General features: G+C 47.7%; 2 protein-coding genes across 8 annotated transcripts; both read right to left on the bottom strand.

Moving 5' to 3' along the window:
• Window positions 1-157: 157 nt before the first annotated feature.
• LOC143315692 (claudin-34-like) lies at window positions 158-877 on the bottom strand. The gene has a single exon (XM_076723022.1). The coding sequence runs from the start codon at window positions 875-877 to the stop codon at window positions 158-160; it is 720 nt and encodes a 239-aa protein (XP_076579137.1).
• Window positions 878-2,831: 1,954 nt separating this feature from the next.
• On the bottom strand, window positions 2,832-17,686 carry LOC143315972 (protein Shroom2-like). Of its 7 annotated transcripts, none has more exons than XM_076723603.1 (11): window positions 16,911-17,014; window positions 11,528-11,629; window positions 11,155-11,175; window positions 10,672-10,794; window positions 8,147-10,487; window positions 7,896-7,951; window positions 6,829-7,425; window positions 5,675-6,175; window positions 4,966-5,140; window positions 4,539-4,811; window positions 2,832-4,445 (listed from the first exon to the last, which is right to left on the bottom strand). In XM_076723603.1, the coding sequence occupies exons 2-11, from the start codon at window positions 11,620-11,622 to the stop codon at window positions 4,173-4,175; spliced, it is 4,455 nt and encodes a 1,484-aa protein (XP_076579718.1). In that variant the 5' UTR covers window positions 11,623-11,629; window positions 16,911-17,014; the 3' UTR covers window positions 2,832-4,172. The 7 variants fall into 7 exon arrangements, with proteins under 7 accessions (XP_076579718.1, XP_076579717.1, XP_076579720.1 ...); XM_076723602.1 differs by lacking the exon at window positions 16,911-17,014 and adding an exon at window positions 12,293-16,632 and having other exon boundaries at window positions 11,528-12,193; XM_076723605.1 differs by lacking the exon at window positions 11,528-11,629 and having other exon boundaries at window positions 16,660-17,016.
• Window positions 17,687-18,748: the final 1,062 nt, after the last annotated feature.

Here is an 18,748-nt window from a genome sequence, read left to right as displayed (position 1 = left end):
ATGAAGCATCTGCAGACAAAATAAACGTTTTTAAAAAGAATTATTCAGAATACAATAACATACAACATGGAAACTTGAAAACAGATCACTGATCAGAAGTTGATTGAAAGTAAGAAATTGTTCTATTGAGCGTGTGAGTCAGCCCCAAACAAGCTGATCACAGGTGTTCATGAGACTCAAACGCTGCATTATCTCTCCCCCCGGAGCCTGTCCCCGACTGCACAGGTGAGTCCAGGTGCACCTGTCTTCTCAGTGACCTCACTGGTGACCTGTAGGTGCAGAAAATAATCCCAGAGACAATCATTAGGACTGCGCCCACTATCCCGACCCCGATGCCGCCCCCGACGTGCTGAGAATCGGGAGCCGGGGGCATTTTAAACTCAGGGGGGAACTTTATGGTCTGATTGGTTATCACGGAGTTCAGGTTCCACATCAGAGGCACGAGTGACATCACGGCGGCCAACATGCACAGGGCACCGGCGGTGAAGAATGCCAGACGGGCTGCTGACCTCTTCTGCATCCCAAAGTAGGTGTTCCTCAAGGCGTAGACCCCACCAGCGTTCCCAAAAAGCCCCACGAGCAGAGACAGGAGCATGAGAACCTGACCGGCCACGATCTCCGGCGGAGTGAAGGCCTCAGTCAGGCTGATGTACTGGCAGTGCATGACCAGAAAGCCAGGGGTCACCAGGTCATGGCTGTCGAAGCAGGCCCGCCAGATGCCCACCCAGGCCAGCCCTGAGCTGATGACCTCCTTGTCAGACACCACCCAAACTCTCCATTGGATGAATCCAAGGGCCATGGCGGTGAGTGTCCAGCCTATGCAGCTCAGCCACAGGGCGCTAAGCTGGGCATGGGCGGTGCGAGCAAGGTGGGTCATGGCAGCGGAGCCACAATGGAGCCTCAGGGTACCAAGGAAGTCCTGATCCCTCCCAGACTGGTCTTCATCAGGAGATCAGAGCCAGATGGAGGGTGTCACACCTCATATCCAGCAGGAGATCTGATCTATCTGCAGCTCATCCACCCTCCTGTCACCTGGGTTAACTGGAAAACAAGCTGCTGCAGCTCCCTGTGACAGGAAACACACACACAGGTGTTCAGGAGAAATGACAGTGCAGCAGCACAACACACTGGAGTCCTCTGTTACCATCATCAGAAAATATTCAAAACAGTGGCTGAGCGTGCTGTCGCTGCTCTGGGCTGTGGCTCAAATCAAATGGAGAAAAATGTCCTTTACAAATGCAGCTTAGACTGATGAAAGCTGACCTGAAGTCCTAAAACAGCAGCTTTTTTAATTGGTATCATGAGAAAACTTTACTGAATAATTCTGCTGTTTTTAATGCTGGAATATTTTATTTTGTGCGTTCACCTCCAGGAGTAGAAAACTGTTTTTAGCCTTCTCCTGATACACACACAGTATAAACAGTGTTTTTAAGACTGTATTAGTGTTTCCAAGTGAAACCAAAGGAGACAAACTTTCTATTTTATGTCAAATTGAATAAAATGTTGATTATTGCAATATCTTAATAGTTACATGTCTTAAATCTTTTGCAATTATTATTCAACAACTCAAAGCATCTTAAGAGGAAACTTGACTAAAATCCCAAAAATATTGAGTAAGGAATAAGAAACAAGAGGAAGTGATGTCATTTTCCTCACAGTCCATAAAGCTGCCGTCTGTGCCGATCAGATCAGAGCAGATTTAAAAGATTTCAGCTTCAATCCGCTTTGAAATCAAACATGTATTTACGTACCTGAGCGCTGCGTCACTGAGCACCTTGTGAACACACTGAAAACCTTCAGCAGGAAGGGCTTTTTATTCTCAGACACTTCCTCATCCTGTTTCCCGTCATGTCGTGGAGCTGTAAATGATTGACAGGCTCTGATGGAGAGGCAGGCTGCTACTGTAATACAGTTTTCATCTGCACCTTTCTTTTCAACTTTTCACTTTGCGTTGCAGTTAGATCGCGTGTTAATCATCAAACGGCACTTCACCGCGTCTCAAACTGATATATTGCAGACAAAATAATCCAGATTCTGGTGCAGTAAAAGTCCAAAATGGCTGCTGGTGATGGAAAAGACAAGAGGCTGTAAAAGCAGGATATGATGTTCATCCTATTTTACTGTTTCACTGAGCTGGGCAGTAGATGGAAAATATGACACCAGAGATCATAAACAACAGGAAACGTCTGACCAGTGTTTGAGCTCTTCATGTAAGACTCTCCCAGAGAGTTCAATGAACGAGCAAAACAGGCTTGTTCTGTTCAAGAGAAGAAGTATATGTCTACAATACGAAGTGACAGACTCTAATACTGGAGTCAGTATTCATCATTACGTGGCAGTAACGCCGCCTGCCCGTCTGTTTCCTCCCCAGCTCTGCCCAACCCGAGCAAACCAAACAGCATCGACCTTTGGCTGTTTGAGGTCCCGACGTGACGAGTGTGGCTGTCAGGCTGTAAACTGAAGGACATTTTTTTTACTCTTCAAATATCAGCGTCATGCTAAGAATTAGCAGCAATTATCTCACGTCAGAGCAGAAAAGCCTCTGAAGCAGCCAACTCAAAGGTCCAGTCAGCATCTCCAGCCATCTGAAACTGAAGACATCAGTGAGAACTCAGCATTTCACTTTCTATTGTGGCCTGTTTCAGTCTGTCGATGATGAAAACCAGTGATACAAATAAAACACCAAACAGAGACACTGCTCGGTGACTCTGTCTTATGAAACTGAGAATTAGCTCGTTTTCATTAGCCGTTTGATCTTGAAAATAACTGACAGAACAGTAACACGACATAAAACTGACTCTTAGATGTCATAAAAAACAGGAGTGTATCTCTCAGCTTTGACGTTTTATTGCTTTGAAAGTTGGAGAAAGAGTGCACTGCATACATGAAATGTGCGTGGGCCTGAAACAGTGCCCAGGTGCACGCCCATGTCAGTCCATGAAGTTCACAGTGGTGGGAGGCTACAGTAGGCACGTCTTCAAATAAATACATCTGCAGTGAGTCCCCTGAACGGGCCAAAGCAAAGGGTAAAGTGCTCACTTTTAGATTAACCTCCTCAGAAACTCCTTCTCCTCTGAGGGGCAGTCAGGAGTCCAGTGGTAATGACATTTCGATGGGAGCTTCAGCTAAAAGCACCAGGTGTGGATGAAAACCTGCGAGATCACAGGCAACAAAGCAATCCAGGGAATATTAGCAGGTTATTACCGTCTAGAAAAAGCACAGCTGGAAGTCAGCATCGTCTTCATGAGGATAAAGTTCTCTTATTCTAGCAAACAAGAGTTTCACTCCAAAATGACATATTGTGTAAAAGTGACCACACAGGAGGAGAGGGTTTGTGGTAAAAGCAGGAAAGATAACTTCACATCATGGCTGACACGATGAGAACACTTTTAAAACCCAGACTGTCGCCTGAAACAGATTTTGGAATCAAACTCTTTCTCATTTCATTAGAAAACAAAAAGTACGTCACGAGTCAAAATAAATTACTGGGAAATGTTTCCCGGCTCTTTCAAAAAGGCTACAATAAATTACTAGAAAATATTACTTCAAAACTTAAAACACGTGATGATAACGAATTACAAACGCAGCCACGTACAGCAGGAGAGCAGCTGAAATACAACAATTCACAGACATTAATAATGAAGGGACTGGAAGCACTGGACGATGACGACACGACCAAATGAACCGAATCTGCTTCGTGTATATACACACATCATCTAGGAATTTCCAACACTGAGCTCTAAGCAGTTTTCACAGAAATAAGATATTAGCATTGGTTGTGTTTGATGCCTCCACACATAGATAGCTGTGTCTGAAACACCAGTAGAGCATAAACATCTTGACTTTGGGATGCTAACAGAGAGAAAAAAGGTCGATCACTAGTCATTATGCAAAAATTGGGCCTCCAGGAATCCGTCGTTTACCCTTCGATTACCAATCTAACTGACTGATCTTACTTCCTAATTGAGCTCTGAGGCTCCTCTGTGTAATCCTTTTGAGAAATGGGATGTAACTGAGGCTTGAAACTGTCTCAGCCACAAACTCCCACTTTAACAATGACATTAATATCAAAATGCTACAGGCAGCACCCATAAAAGCAGAAGTCCCCCAGCTCCAGGCCCCCGAGTCTGGATCCAGTATTTCTCCTGCACAACCCGACGCCTTTGGCAGGATCAGAGCAGCGGCCTCTGCTCCAGAGGCAGACTGTCCACCAGGCACTTCAGCTGCTCCTCGCCCAGCTTGATCTTGTCCTCTAGTTTACGCTGCTCGATGATGAGGGCCGACTTCATCTTCACAAAGTGGCGGTAGTCGTCCAGGCTCTCTGTGTCCAGGTGGGCCTCCATGATGCTGAAAACCAGCCGCTCACGGCGGTCCAGGTTCTCCTTCAGCTCCTTGGCGTCCTCGTGCTGCCGCATCAGCAGCTTACGCTTCTCTGTCAGGGTTCGCTGGTGAAGGACAGACAGCCATTAGTCAGTCATCCAGGTGGATGTCACGCATGTGACCAGATTAAAGGTTTTCCCCGGCCCTCATGCTGTTACCTTCTCCTCTGGCGGAGCGTCTTCCTCCAGGCTGTTGAGGGCGTTCTCCACCCGGGCGAGCCGCCCCGACAGCGACAGCAGCAGGCTCACCACCTTGTCCAGGTCGCCCACAAACATGCGGAACTTGTCGAGCTGGTTGGGCTGACAGAGGCGCTGCACGGTGGCCTCCACCTCGCGACCCAGAGCCTCGTTGTCCTCCACGTCCTCCTGCAGACTGTGCCGTGCCTCCCGCAGCACCTCCAGCTTCCCCGCCAGGCTGGAGATCAGCTCTTGCTGGAAAGCGTGAAGAAGACAATGGAGGACAACAAGAACAGAGCATTAAAAACTCAAGAGCAAGTTTCCACTCACTGAATATTAAAAAGTCTTCACTGTTTATGCTGAAAATGATCGAGACTGATTCACCGATCTGCAGGCTGCTCCTTTTTACCTTTTTACTGGCGAGGTCGACGTCCAGCTCGTCCTCTGAGTCCTGCTCCTCCAGCTGCTCCTGCATGTCCTTCATCTTGATGAGGAGCTCGGCTTTGGGAGCAGATGTGTTGTAGTAGGAGGAGCTGGGGACCAGGGAGGCTGCTGCTGATGCAGACATGTCCTCCTCCTCCCTCCTGACAAACACACACACAAGTACACACAAACTCAGCTGAGCATTTATCTGCCTGATCTGTTTTAATTCCATTTACTCAGTACTCATAGCAGAATTTGAGAAAACTGTAATGAGACATTTGTCCACCAGAGGGCAGGCAGAGTGAGGGTTGAACAGGCTGGACTGGAAAGTTCCGTCATTTCTGGACTGTTAATTCATCAACTGCCCTGTTTTTTCTTTTCTATAAATGTCCCAGACATTAGTTTTACAATAACTGTCCACTTATATATTCATGTATGCATTTGTAAATTCGGGACGGGAGAGGATGGGAGGGCAGTATAATAGGATAACTGAGTCAACCAATCAGTCGCTGCAAGGAGGTCAGAGGTCAAAGAGCTTGGATGTTCAGTGTCCTGCTCAAACAGCAGAATAGATACTTGAGGATGCAGCAGGCGTGGTAACTAAAATGATCACAGTGACTCTGATCACATGTGGAAATATCTCCCTCATATCTCCCTGACGCTGCACACCTGGCTGTCCTGATAACATTTCCCACCTGTCCATGCTCCTGGGGGATGAGGTGGGCAGCCTGGAGCCAGAGGAGGCCCTCCTGCGCTGGAGAGCCCCCTCCAGGATCTGCTCCTCTGTGGGGAAGAGTCCTTCCATCAGGTCCATGGTGGTCATCCTGCCACTCTGGTCCAGGATGTCCACCAGGGACTTGTCTTTACCCATGATGTCCCTGGCCAGCTCCTCCCTTTTGGCGTCCTCCTCTGAATGCTGAACCCCCACTGAATTCGACTCGTGGCCTGACTCCGGGACCACAGGGTCTTGATGGTTCTGGCGGGTGTAGGTGCTGAACAGGGACGAGGCCGGGCGCTGTGTGGTGCTCAGGTAGAGGATGTGGGGCGGCAGCTCGAAGGTGCCGCAGGACTCGCTGCTCTGAGGCAGGTAGGCCCTGCCCTCTCGCTCCGAGCTGCTCTCAGCGTGGACGATCCTCACGGGGACTTTTCTTACTGGACTGTTCATCTCTGCAGGGAGCTTCAGTTCACTTTCTGACCTGGAAACATCAACACCAAAGCCTGAAAAACTTCAACTAAAGCTGTAAATTCACCATATAATTTGTTCAAGTTTCTTCTATTTTAATGAAAGAAAGAAAGGAATGTATACTTCTACAGGACATAAAAACATGCAGGTTTTGAAAACTTTAGGAATGTCTTTCAACGGGTCAATTAAAAAAACATCCGTCCTTAGAATGAAGCACAGATGTCACAGTACGGAAACACATTTTGTAGTGAACATCAGAGCCGCGTAGTCGACCGTTTATAATGAAAGGCCGTGGAAGACAAAGGTCACAGCAGCCGCGTGGCTTTAACAAAATTACAGCCTCCAGTTCGATTTGTCTGAGGCCACAGAGGAAATCAACTACAAGCTCAATCAAACTGTGATCCTCCCTCTGTGGGCACACTTGAAGCCTTTTCAGTAGCTGTTAGAAGACAATAAGCCTCCTCTTCAGTTCAGTTTGTGCCATAAGCATTCATCATCTTTAATGCTCAGGTATCGTTTACCACTGTCTGACTGTCCATCCGTCTTTTTCTTGAACTTGTTTACCTAAAGTTGTTATTCACAGCCTCCTCTACAAGAACAGAAGGAAAGGCTTTACGTAACAAGGGGCTGTGAGGAGACCTGAAGCACTTTGGCTAAGCTGCTTACCTGAGCAGCGAGTCATCCTGCACGAACACGGCCGGCGGTTTGTCCGTCAGTCTCAGTGGTGCAAACTGCGGCGAGGGAGACCGCGCTCGATCTTCAGGGAGAGACAAAGCGGCCGTCCAGGAGGAGGACAGGGATGAAGAGGAAGGTGGCTGTGGTTGTTCCTCCTCATTTTCTGCACCTCCTCTGCTCGCGTCTGCTGCAGACATCCCGCTGAGGTGAGGCGAGCTGGCTGGGGTGGGGCCGGCGGAGGACTTCTGGACAATTGGATGATGCTGGGTGTCAGAGCTGGACAGAGGCTGGAGCTCAGCCGGGTCTGCATGGGCGCCAGCGAGGAATTCCTGGGAGGAGGATGTGGTTTCTGGGCCTAAATGGGGCCTGGGCGGCGGCAGGAGGCTCTTGGTTTGTGGAAGCTGGGAGCCGACGATGGGGCTGAGGCTGCGAGCGCCCGAGGAGTGTGCGGTGTGGGAGGGATTGTCGGCGTCTGGTTTGGGCCTGTGGTCACTGAGGCCTGGGCCCGGGCCCTCGTTTCTGGGGACTGACGAGGCCGACTGTGGGCTGTGGTCGGGCTGGCATCGCAGCCTGCTCTCAGTTTTTCCTCTAGAGGTCAAGAGCAAGACAAACTTCAGCAGTATCAGTGATAACATTACGTCGATTCTGATCTTAAAACTGACTACATTTCTGTTGAAAACGGTTTTATAAGACATAACCGCTTCCTGTACGTTAAGCCTAGTTTCTGAATGGTTTGTGTACAGTCTGCACGTGTTTGTTTCTTGAAGTCTATAACTGCTGGTTTTAGGACCTCTAAAACAAAAAGTAAGACTTTTATTCTGCACTTCTGTGGGAATGTTTTTGATCGAATTAAGGCGGCTAAAGTGAAGTTAAACAGTAGATTGCGCACTGTTGCGTTTGCTCCACTAACATGTTGTCTGATTGGTTTATTTGCACCACATTAGTGGATGCTCTGCACTTAACACATAACTTAACACACTGCAGCCATTATTAGCTGCAGAATTTGTCTAATCTGTCTAATGTTTTATATGTACAAACAATGTCAACCTCAGTCTCACCTCGTGGTGTAACTGCCCTGCTGGCTGTGAGGCTCTCTCCACGGTGAAGGAATATTCTGTAAAAGAAAGGTAAAGTGCTAGAAAACCAACTCATGAACTCATGAACAGAATTTTATAAAAACACAGTTTTCATTTCAAGCCATCAATAGTTACTAAGGTGGCAATAAATCTTGGAAGCTCATCTGCCACAATCTGCTTGGACACGTACATGTTTTAAACTAAGTCAACCACACATACTCTGATCTTCTCACCTGTGTATAGAAGTCTGCAGAGGGAGAAGATCGGGATCTCTCGTGGACGCACACAGCCTTCTCCTCGGCATCTGCATCCAAGATATTCTCCGCTGAGTGATACCTCCCTTGTGTTTTGGCCTCTGATGGCTTCTTTTTATTGTTCCAGGTGGCCTGGTACTCAGCGAAGGTCCCCAGCCTTTGTTGCTCGAGTAACACCTGCTTATGTCCAGGGCTGAGGTGGTTGGGGTCTGCGGACTGGTGAGCCTCCTCAGGCTCTCCAGTGGGAGTTCTCTCTTTGGGTTTGCCTGTCTCACCAACATCTGCGTTTAAATTTGTACCCTGACTGGACTTCAGCACAGGCCTGGAAAATGCCGGTTTGGCCTCAAAGAACTTCCTCCGCTCCCCAAAAGACCCTGTTTGAGGTTCTCCCTCCACTCCAACTTTGTCTATTTTATCAGGCTCTGAGAAGGAGTGCGTCCTCTTGGCCAGGGGGAAACGCTTCCGTCCTCTAATTCGTCCATTGGAGCTTTTAACTACTGGTGCCTCTGGCCAAAGAGGCTCAAGGTCTCGTCTTTGGAAGGAGGTAGCCTGGAGGACCCTGGCCTGTGCCTCTTTCAGGTGGTCCTTGTAGGTGTTGGAGAAGGAGACACCAGAAGATGTAGAAGTCTTTGTGGATCTCCACTCCTCTGCCTCCTCATCCTCTGCATCACATGTCAGGGTTGCAGCACTGCGGCTCTTTTGCAGCTGGGCTCGCTTTTGCTGGATCTCATTGCGGAGGGTGGTGGCGTAACGGTCGCTGCGCCGATTTGATTTTCCACTGCTGGCGGCCAGGACGTCACTGGCATCCTGGGTGGACATGACACCCGTGGTCATAGCTGCTGGTTGCCTCTCAGTCAGAGTCCTACTCTCCTGGGCCAGGGAGTGGAGAAGAGGAGTTTTCAGTGGGGAAATTCTGTGATCTTCTTGAGGCACCCATGGGTCTTTGTGCCTTGAAAGACTGACCTTATGATCATTACTTTGATGTGTTGGGAAGTGTCTTTTCATGTCATTAGAGTGTCCTTCACCTCTCTTCCCAGCATCCTCTGGGCTGTGGCTCTGAACAGAAAGATCAGAGGTTTGGTGGTCATAATGTAGACCGTTCCCCAAATGGGAATGGCCATTGCGCTCCTTATTTTCACTATAAGGCATCTGGAAGTGAGGTAGGGAGTACTTTGCCTTAATGTCAGTCTTCAAGGAACTTGGAAAGCCTGGTTCATTGCTGTTTACCCAGTGGAGTTTCTCTGTTTCCCCCCTCCGACTCTCTGCTTTGCCCTGCCTGGCCTGAAGCTCAGCAGTCTGAACCGAATGCTTGCTTGCCAGGCCGTAGAATCTGTTGTGCCCCCCATTCTCCAGGTTTGGGTTTGCAGGAGAACTTGTCATGGATGCTATGGAGTGATGGACCTGTTTGCGGCCGAAGGCGTTTGTGGGCAGATCCTGGAGGCTGCGATAGTAACTTCCTACACTCTGAATCTTGGTGGAAGGAGCTGACCTGGTCTGCAGGTACAGGGGGCTTTCGTCACTGAACTGTCTCTGGTGTGCAGGTCTTTGGGTGTAATGAGACTGTCTGACATCATTGCTGGACAGAGAGAAGAGTTTATTGGGGTGCAGCTGGTTGTGGTTGTGGTCAGCTGCCATGTTGGGATGCAGGAAGTCGTTGGTGGGCACGGGGTTGATGCTGTGTCTGGCCTCTGAGGTTTTCTCCTTTTGAGATCTGAGGCTGTTCTGATCATTACTTTCTGTCAGTTTTTCAATGGACCTGCCTTTGCTTTTTGCTGGACCACTGGGCCCTTCAGAGTAAGGGAACACCTTTGTGGCAGCAAAGCTGTCACTGCGCAGGGGAGGAGGTGGTGGAGGAGGAGACTGGGACTTCTTTTTCTCTGGTACCTGCCACACTGGACCGACGCTGGGTCTCCCTGCAATGGACACCCGGGAGGCAGGCTGCTCCTCCGCCCGTGAACCCTCCCAGCCTCCATTCCCCAGTGTTGGCTGCAGGTACCTGGGGCGCTCGGCCTGCTGAGGCCCTTCATTCTGAAGACCCTTGAAGAAAATGTTTTCAGTGTTGGTGCCCTTCCTACCAGATGTGCTGGAGTCATGAACAGGAGGGCTGGAACTGCTAGAGAAACAGCTCAACCCGGAGTCCCTTTTGGCTCCTGGTCCACACAGTGGCTCAGCACTATTGGTGTATTTAGGTGGTGGAAGACGGCCAGGAGGGTAGGGATGAGAGGGACGCTCCAGTCTCTCCATGTTGTTCACTGAGCCGAACTGGCTGGTTAGCTGATTCTGGGTGTCCTTATCCCGTTGAGTAGACAACTCTTTGGGCCTGGTGTGTAACATCAGAATTAACTGCATGCTTGAATTGGATAAACTCTTGTTATGCTAAGTCACAATGTTAATTTTGTTACTTTATGCATGAGAAGTGATCAGGCCATCATCTGATCAGGCTTGCGAATGAATAAACAATATTTTCTGCTCTGCTGAATGTTCAGAGAACCTAAAATGCTCACCTTGCTTCATGTTTTGTCTGCCACACTGGTGCTGGTGTGGCCTCTCTCTTGGCAGGCTCTGACTCTTCTTCTGTCAGCTTGGAGGAGTGCCAGGTATGGGGCCGCGAGCCCGGATCATTCTTCCTGCAACAAAACACTTTACACAATCACAAGGGAGTATTTGACATTTCAGCTTCTTTTGTGTTAACCAAACTCTTTCAGATGGCAGGGCTTTGCAGAGTGCAATAGTTTAACATTGGGTTGTTTGCCCATGAGGTTAAATCTTCCAGAAACCAAAATCAACCTCTGCAGATGAAGGGTCAAAACCCAAAATCATTTATCAGCTCTTTAACTTATATAATATTTATATATATCCCTATATATATTTAGAATCTTGTAAATATTTTTCTCGACATTTCTGGGTAAATTTCAACCCTTGAAAGATAAACTGATTACTTTACATAACTGTTCTGTCCACTTTGCTCACACCAAACTTGAACATACCCTTGCCTGAAGCGGTTTTTCCTGGAAAGCGTGTTGACAAAGAAAAGAATTACACGTGATCAAAGGACCATACGCCCTAACTTCACACAACATACCAAACCAGAGAAAGAGACATTGAAAAAACAAATAAGAGCACATGAAGTGGCTGAACATCACGGTGCTGAACATAACTTTAGGATAAACAATGACAAATGACAAATAAAGAATATTTGGTTTGGGCAACTAGCACCACACGGGGTAATACACACAAAGTAATACACAGTGCAAAATACTACAAAGGAACACAAAGCACAATGTACACACTCGATGACCAATGATCACTTTAACCAAAAACTACCACCAAACACAGCAGGATGTGGCTGACTCATGGTACCTCATAGAGCTTCGCAAAATCTTGGTGAGAAAGCTCCTCGCCACGTGCACCTCGGTCTCTGACGGCATTGTGCGTGGCGATACAACATCAACCATATTAGCCCTGAAGGGCGGCAAGTGATGGAGGGAGAAAAAGGAAACGGAAGAGGAGGCCACATTGGCCGTTAGCAAAACAGACAACAAGATGACACACTATCAAATAAAATGTCTCTTCTTTCTGAAGCAGAATAGGTAACCACAGGAGACCAGAGTGTGAGGGCTGGGGCTTGCACGAGTCTATTAGAAGTTAGAGAGCATCAACAAAGACAAACTGCCTAATTCAATGTCTAAAATACGAACCATCCTTCCACCGGGCTCCTGTGAACTTTACAGTACAGTAGTAATCCTTTTTTTCTTAAAACCTGACCTCTAATCCTCATGCAGTACAACCCTGCTGGCATCCCATCTCCCTCAACTTTCCACAGACACTACAGGGGGCCGACCACCTTGAAGTTAAATGTCAAACTGAAACAAGGCCGGATTAAACGTGTTGGCCTGCATGAATGAAGCACGCACCCTCTGGGCAAACAGGGTCAGAAACAGGATGAAACACCCCTCTACGTCGCACAGTGAGATTTCATTGGAGCTTGTGCAGTGTTTACCACTGTCGCCTCGCAGCAAGAAGGTTCTGGGGTCGAAGCTGTTGGAGCTCAGATGTCTTGTTGGACAATCAGTGCTCTTAAATGCTGAAATGTCATTGCGTTGTGGATCAAATCACGGAGCAGACTTCACCCAGAATTCAGTGCTTTGCCCAGGGAAACCTGGCTATTGGCTGGAACCTGTGACCCTTCTCCTATTGTGAAGGGTTTTCAGAATAGGACGGAGCTTAGCTGCTTAGCTTGTAGAAAAATGAGCTGGGTGATCGGACGGATCCACAGGTCGCCCCCAGCCACCACAACCTTCCACTCCTCCAAGTTTTAATACGAAGCTTAAATTTGGAAATGAAGTTTCACACTGGAAAGAATGGAACTGGAGTGGAAGAAACTACGGTGTCATAAATGAACGTTTTGGGGTCTTTTCACATATAATGCTGTCTTTGTTCAAATGTCAAATGCTGATATTTGGGGAGACCGTTTTCCAAGTTCACAAGTTCAAATGTCAGACCAAAGTGAAATATCTCAGCCAAATGAGACTCCAGCCGCCCTGATTGAAACTTTAACCCTGCCAGGCCACGATGGAGACGCTGCATTCTTTCAGCAAAGGAATGCAGGGAGGCCGAACCCTCGCTTCAAGTGGGACATCTCTGTTAGACATCTCCCAGGAGAGTCTCCCAGCCGCTGCAGTGGAATAAAGGAAGACTTCACCTGGCTCTGATTTCCTTACTATCACTGGTTTGCTGCGTGTAATCTCTCAGGGGAAAGGAAACATATCTGGTGCTAACCCTGTGAAGATGTTACGGCTTGTTGTCTTCTTGACATGCTGTATTACATATTAAGAGTTTTATTCTCATTTTCCATAATTACATTAATATTAAAAAAATAATAATTACACGCTGACGATGCAGGTTTATGTGGCTGTTGTACTGTTTTCTATCAGTAAAATGGCAGATGTTTTAAATGTTGTTGTGCACTTCAGAGATCACCTGTCAATCAAGCAGTAAGCAGGCTGCGACCGGGTAAATATGTATTATTTATTTTGAAATATTGGCTTCTTGGAAACTTGACTGTCCACGTGTTGAATTGCCTGAATCTTACGTTTTTTGCACACTCAGCTGACCTGACTAAAACACGCACTGACTGAAGGTAACTGGATGTGCACCAAATGAGCACTGTCAACATTTTCCTTTTAATTACTCCCAGATTACAGACTGCTTTCTTGGAGCCTTCCTATGAATTTACAGTTGCGTATCAGCTCCTTTCTAGGAAGTGATGGGAAACTGTTTCTGTAACTGAGTGTGACGCACAAAGTGAGAGTTGCGTTGCCTCCAAACAAACTCCTGCACAATGAAAATGCTAATGTCTCTTTTTCTAAAGCGCTGAAGGTCCATTGTCAGAGGATACAGCTGGCCTGTCACAGATACTCCACAGGGGAGGAGACGCCACCGCTCTCTGCCAGGATATACGAGCCAAACTGAGGCAAGTTCATTCAAGAGCATGAAACTAAAACACAGCTGACCCAGCTGGCTGGAAGTACACCTGTCATCCAGAGGATCTGATGAAGAAGTGCAGTAAAAACAGGAAAACATTAGCAGGGAGCTGAGACAAAAAAAGACTGTTTCATAATTCTAGAACGTCAAGTTATGAGCAAATCTTAGCAAAAGCCTCATCTCATCAACTCATTTCTGTCTCTTATTAAGTCCTAAAACCTCAAAACACCAGTGAAATAACCTGCCCCTGCAGTACAAATACTTCAACCTGTCACCATAAAACCCTGAAACAAGCTGACCTGTAATATAAAAAACTGATTAAATGACTTCTTAAGGAGACTTTTGTGGTTAACACAGACCTGCTTGGGTGTCTCTGACTGAAATGACGTGAAATGGAGCAACAAAAAAACATGGCGACTTACCAACTACTGTACCTCCACCAGCTCTGAGTTTTGTGTGTGTAAAAGTTGTCTTTGTGCTCTACACCAGTTCAGGTCCTGCACAGCTGACTCCCTCAGAAACACTTCAGGACAGGAGACTCACTTTGACACCACAACTCTCAGCAGTCTGACAAAGACGAGCGCTCTAAGGAGGCTGGGAGCACTGAAGAGCTGCTCTCCTCCTCCTCCTCCTCCTCCTACTATGAACTCAAACACACTCCACCTTGTAGTGCGGTGGAGGAGATTTCCTTGGGGATTATAAAGGGGGATTTAAAACCAGGGGGAGGAGTTATTGTCCTGCCCGACGTCCTTGCTGTGATCTAGTGTTTGCACTGCATGTGGCAGAGCCGCTGGGGCTGCTGGGAAAGCAGAATCCACCAAAGCAGAGAGATTCTCTGGAGGAAATTCTCTAGAATTTGTGTCCAATGTTTCAAGCATTTAAGCTTTTTCTAAAACCAAATTTAAGCGGCTGCTCGAGGGTTAGTGTTTGCTTACGCTAGTTCAGCAACACGACTTACTCCTTCCTGATGAAAGATACAGACCCATCTGCTGGATTTCAAGATTCTTCTGTCAAGGCCAAAAGCGAGCTCTCGCCATGTCAGCGAAAATGATTTGTGTATCTGACCCGTGACTCAGATCCACTCTGAAACTGAACGGCTTCTTCTTCGGCCCTCGCTGCACCCACCCGACATGTTTCATGAAAATTGGGAGGAGGAGTGTTTCTGTAATCCTGCTGATAATCCAGAACAAGTGCAGGAGAGAAAGCCTCCTCGGTGGAGGTAATTAACGTTTCATTATTCACACTCAATCACTTGTTTTACTTACTGGGAAACATTTTCTTTTGAACTTGGCTCTGACTGTCAGACTTTGATGGAGAACGTCTGACAGCAGCACTGCCTCTCGCCTGCTATCGGCCTGATATGTCTGTTAGCTGCACATTCAGTCACGACGTCAGGAAACACAGCACAGACAGGAATGTTCGGCCGGGGCCCACGTCTGTTTTGAGAGATACCAGCCAAGGTCAGACTGAGGGGGAGGCGGATTCTGAGAGACGCCTCCACCGTGAAGAAACTCCTCCACTGCGGAGGAGAGGCTGCAAACTCTTAGAGCTCAGACACAAATCATGCACGTTTGAAGGGAACTCATTGATCACATCATCCACTCAGCCATCCTGAACGGGGCCTGTGAGCCGAGCAGCTCGTTGTGTGAATGTGGACCAACAGGTGGCCGCTGAGAATGACGAACGCTGCACTGATGAGAGGAAAACAAAAAACACTGCAGCTTAAACTTTTTTTTATTTTACATTCCTGTGCTCATGTGTCACAATAAAGGAAAGAGTCTAATGATACACCTCCACCTGTCCATCCGTCATCCACCTGATGGTGTCTTGCTGCTATTTACCTGAGGTGCAGTGATAGATGGGAAAATGCTTAAATGGCCATTTTCAAGTCTGGTGATGTCCACCTTTACCTCCCTCTCTGATTACATCACCACCCTTTCCTTTCCCAACCATTGTCTGCCGCTCGCCTGTTCATTCCCAGCTCCTGTCAGACAGCTCACTGGTGACACATCTTGCTGATTCACCAGCGTGCCGGCGGCAGCGGCGGCCTGTGGGCCGAGCTCGCCCCGCTGAGCTCTGAACACGACGACACAAAGAAAGTGCCAGCGTCATCACAGCTGGGCTTATCGGTGTGTCACTGCCTGCACCGGCAACAAAAAATAAAGGGGGGGGGGGAATGAAATGCAAAGGAGAGAAGAGCACGAACTCCGACACGATGCAAACCTGAAGATGAGCTGGAACATCTGGATCTCTGCTGACATCAGCGTCCGTTCACCACAGCTTCATGTGTCAGGACACAGTGAAAAACGCCAGGATGTCCAAAAGTTCACGTCTCAGCTGCTTTTGTTGTCCAAGCAAATGCTCAAAGCTCAAAAAATATTCAGCTGAGCATCATGAAGAAACGCTGAATGACATAACAAGTGAATGATATTCGCTCTGCAATCCTGAAGTAAGAAGCTCTTTGTTTGGCCACAGACGGCCGCTGTCGCTCTCCTCGAAGCCACCAGACTCCATTTAACTCTATCAACATAAAACACTCTTCATTCAAACTCCACAGAGCAAAATAAACTCCTCTGAAGCCTTCTTGGTTCGTCTTTCCACTGTTCCAACCATCACCTCCAACTGTGGCTCGGTTCAAGTAAACTCTCAATTCACCGTGTTTGATGCAGAAACATCGGAGGGGCGGCAGGGAAAAGCAGCGTAGAGCCTGTGTATCCATCTTTGTCACATTAGGGTGGAGTAAGAATAAGTAAAACGGCTGAACTGACCCTTTAATGAACAAACATCAAGTACAAATAAAGGCCTTTAAACTGCTGCTGAGAGATCTATTATTGAGCACAGGTTCAATAAACTCTTATTGCTCGTGGACGCTTGAACATCTGTAGTCGACGGTCAGCTGTTCACATGCTTCCATCAGATGGAAGAAGCTGGAATTTGCCTTCTAATATTCCCACCGAAGAGTCGGTTACACACATGCAAAGATTTAGTTTAACTTCTCATCAGTTTACCTGCACTGATGTCGTCACGCATCCGTTTTCCACCTTCTGATGAGTCCTCAGAACATTCAAAGGCTGAAGAAAATGCCTTCGTCACGTCTTCTTTTGAAATTTTCTAGTTATAGTTCGCTGCCACCAAACCTTTATGTGCCATCCAGCCGGAGAAACAACCAGCCCTTATCTCAAACTCACTCACCGCCTCCTGATCTAATCCCACTGATTGAATCAGAGGAGGTGAAACACATGAAGAGAGGAAAAGGTACCTGAGTGAACATCTTCTCTTTATCTTCTAAAATCAAGCGTGTCCAGAGAGGGAAGGAGGACAGACAGGAGTGCCCACTCTGTGTTTGTTGGAGTGGCCAAAGCCCCTGAAAACAATGGGCTCTGCTGATATGGCCTATCCCTCTAAGCACTGTCAACTCACCTAGGCAACACGGACTGTACCACTCCTCCTGCAAACAGGGGAGGACTTCTGGCCTGAAGGAGCACTGAGGGCCACTCCATGATCTCTCACAGCCAGTTTTTACATTTCCTCTCCCAGTATGAGCCGGCCGTTTGCTCCCTAAACCCGCTCAGAGCGACTGCTTCCTCAGCTGAAGCGCCTCGTTGAAACACACCGACGGTCCACCTTTCCCCGCCGTTGACTCGACCCGCTCTGCAAAGCTGAGCCCACGCCTGTGGCTTTGCTTCGAGTAATTGGATTCAGGCCTTAAGACTCTGTTGCCATTTGCCAGTGAGCATATAATTCTGACAGGACAGGACAGGACATCAGGGACACATGTAGTAAAACCTGTAGTTTAAAGAAGCAACGACACGTCGTTCTCGTGCAGACGTCCAACATAAACTCACTACTGACTCTATTTTCAGTTTGGAGGCTCAATGATTTGTTTCAGGGGTTTGTTTCTTATGAATGCTTTGAAATTGTTGGGGTTGGAGTACATGTGGAAAACTTTAATTCATTAACCTCTAAAATTCTCAACCTTTGCCTCAATTTCCCCAAACTTCCCATTCTTCTTCCTCTGGATTCACTTTGTCATGCGAGCAGTTTAATAACATTAGCTGTTTTAATTCATTAATTTGCTGAGAAGAGCACATCTGACTGCCAGACAAGCAGTCAAACACAGTGTGGAGGGCAAACAGAGCAACACAGCACAGCTGAGTTTGAACTGATCGTCATCAAGACAACAAGCAGCAGCTGTGGAGCAACTGGTTTCAGTTCCAGCTGTGCACGATGGATCGTACCAGAAGTTACCAAAATAAAATCAGATCGATCATGAAAACAAGAGAGAACGAAAACAATGCATTGCTTGACACACGTTCTCAGAGTCCAACGTCTTGAAATGTCTCGTTCTGTCCTACAAACAGGCTAAAATCTAAAGTTCAGTTTGCAGTGATGTAAAACAGAGAAAACAATCAGAACTCGAGCAGATGAATCATCACCTTCCTGGGTTCGGTGGACCAGACGCGGGTCAGTCCACCACGCTGCACCGCCACGTTTCTACAGGAGCCCAGAACGGACAAACCACGCACTGACTCCAGAGAAGGACCTTCACGTTTTGAGGCCAATGCAGGTTCTTCTACACGCTTAGAAAGAGACGGTGAGGCGGGGGCTGTTCAGTTAGTTGCACCGTGCAACGTGACCACTAGAGGGCACTTTTCGACTTGTTCTTTGATGAGACAGCTTCTGATTGAAATGATAATTTTGCCAATTCAGATAAAGAAAGACAAAGAGAAACTAAGGCATCATAAACAGCTTTTGCAGCGGGGCCCCAACTCAAATATCTGCTGTGAACGGTACCTTCGGACCACCAGGGTCAAGGTCTTATGAGAGCTCTTCACCAGAGAGATGGCCTCCTGACGAGAACCGCTGAGGGAAACGGCGTTCACGCTCACCATCTCATCACCGGCCTGGAGACAGACTGCTGCCGCCACGCTGCCCGCCTCCACCTGAACACACACACACACACACACACACACACACACACACACACACACACACACACACACACAGCACAACCACATGACCTACAGCTGCAGTTCATCTAATGGCCAGTTGTTACCTTTAACTGCACTGAGGGTTAAAACATTAAACTGAGACTGA

The sequence above is a fragment of the Chaetodon auriga genome, chromosome 23 (assembly GCF_051107435.1).
Source record: "Chaetodon auriga isolate fChaAug3 chromosome 23, fChaAug3.hap1, whole genome shotgun sequence".
Lineage (NCBI taxonomy): Eukaryota > Metazoa > Chordata > Actinopteri > Chaetodontiformes > Chaetodontidae > Chaetodon > Chaetodon auriga.
The sequence above is the reverse complement of the archived record's forward strand: the minus strand, read 5'-3'. Positions and strand labels throughout refer to the sequence as shown.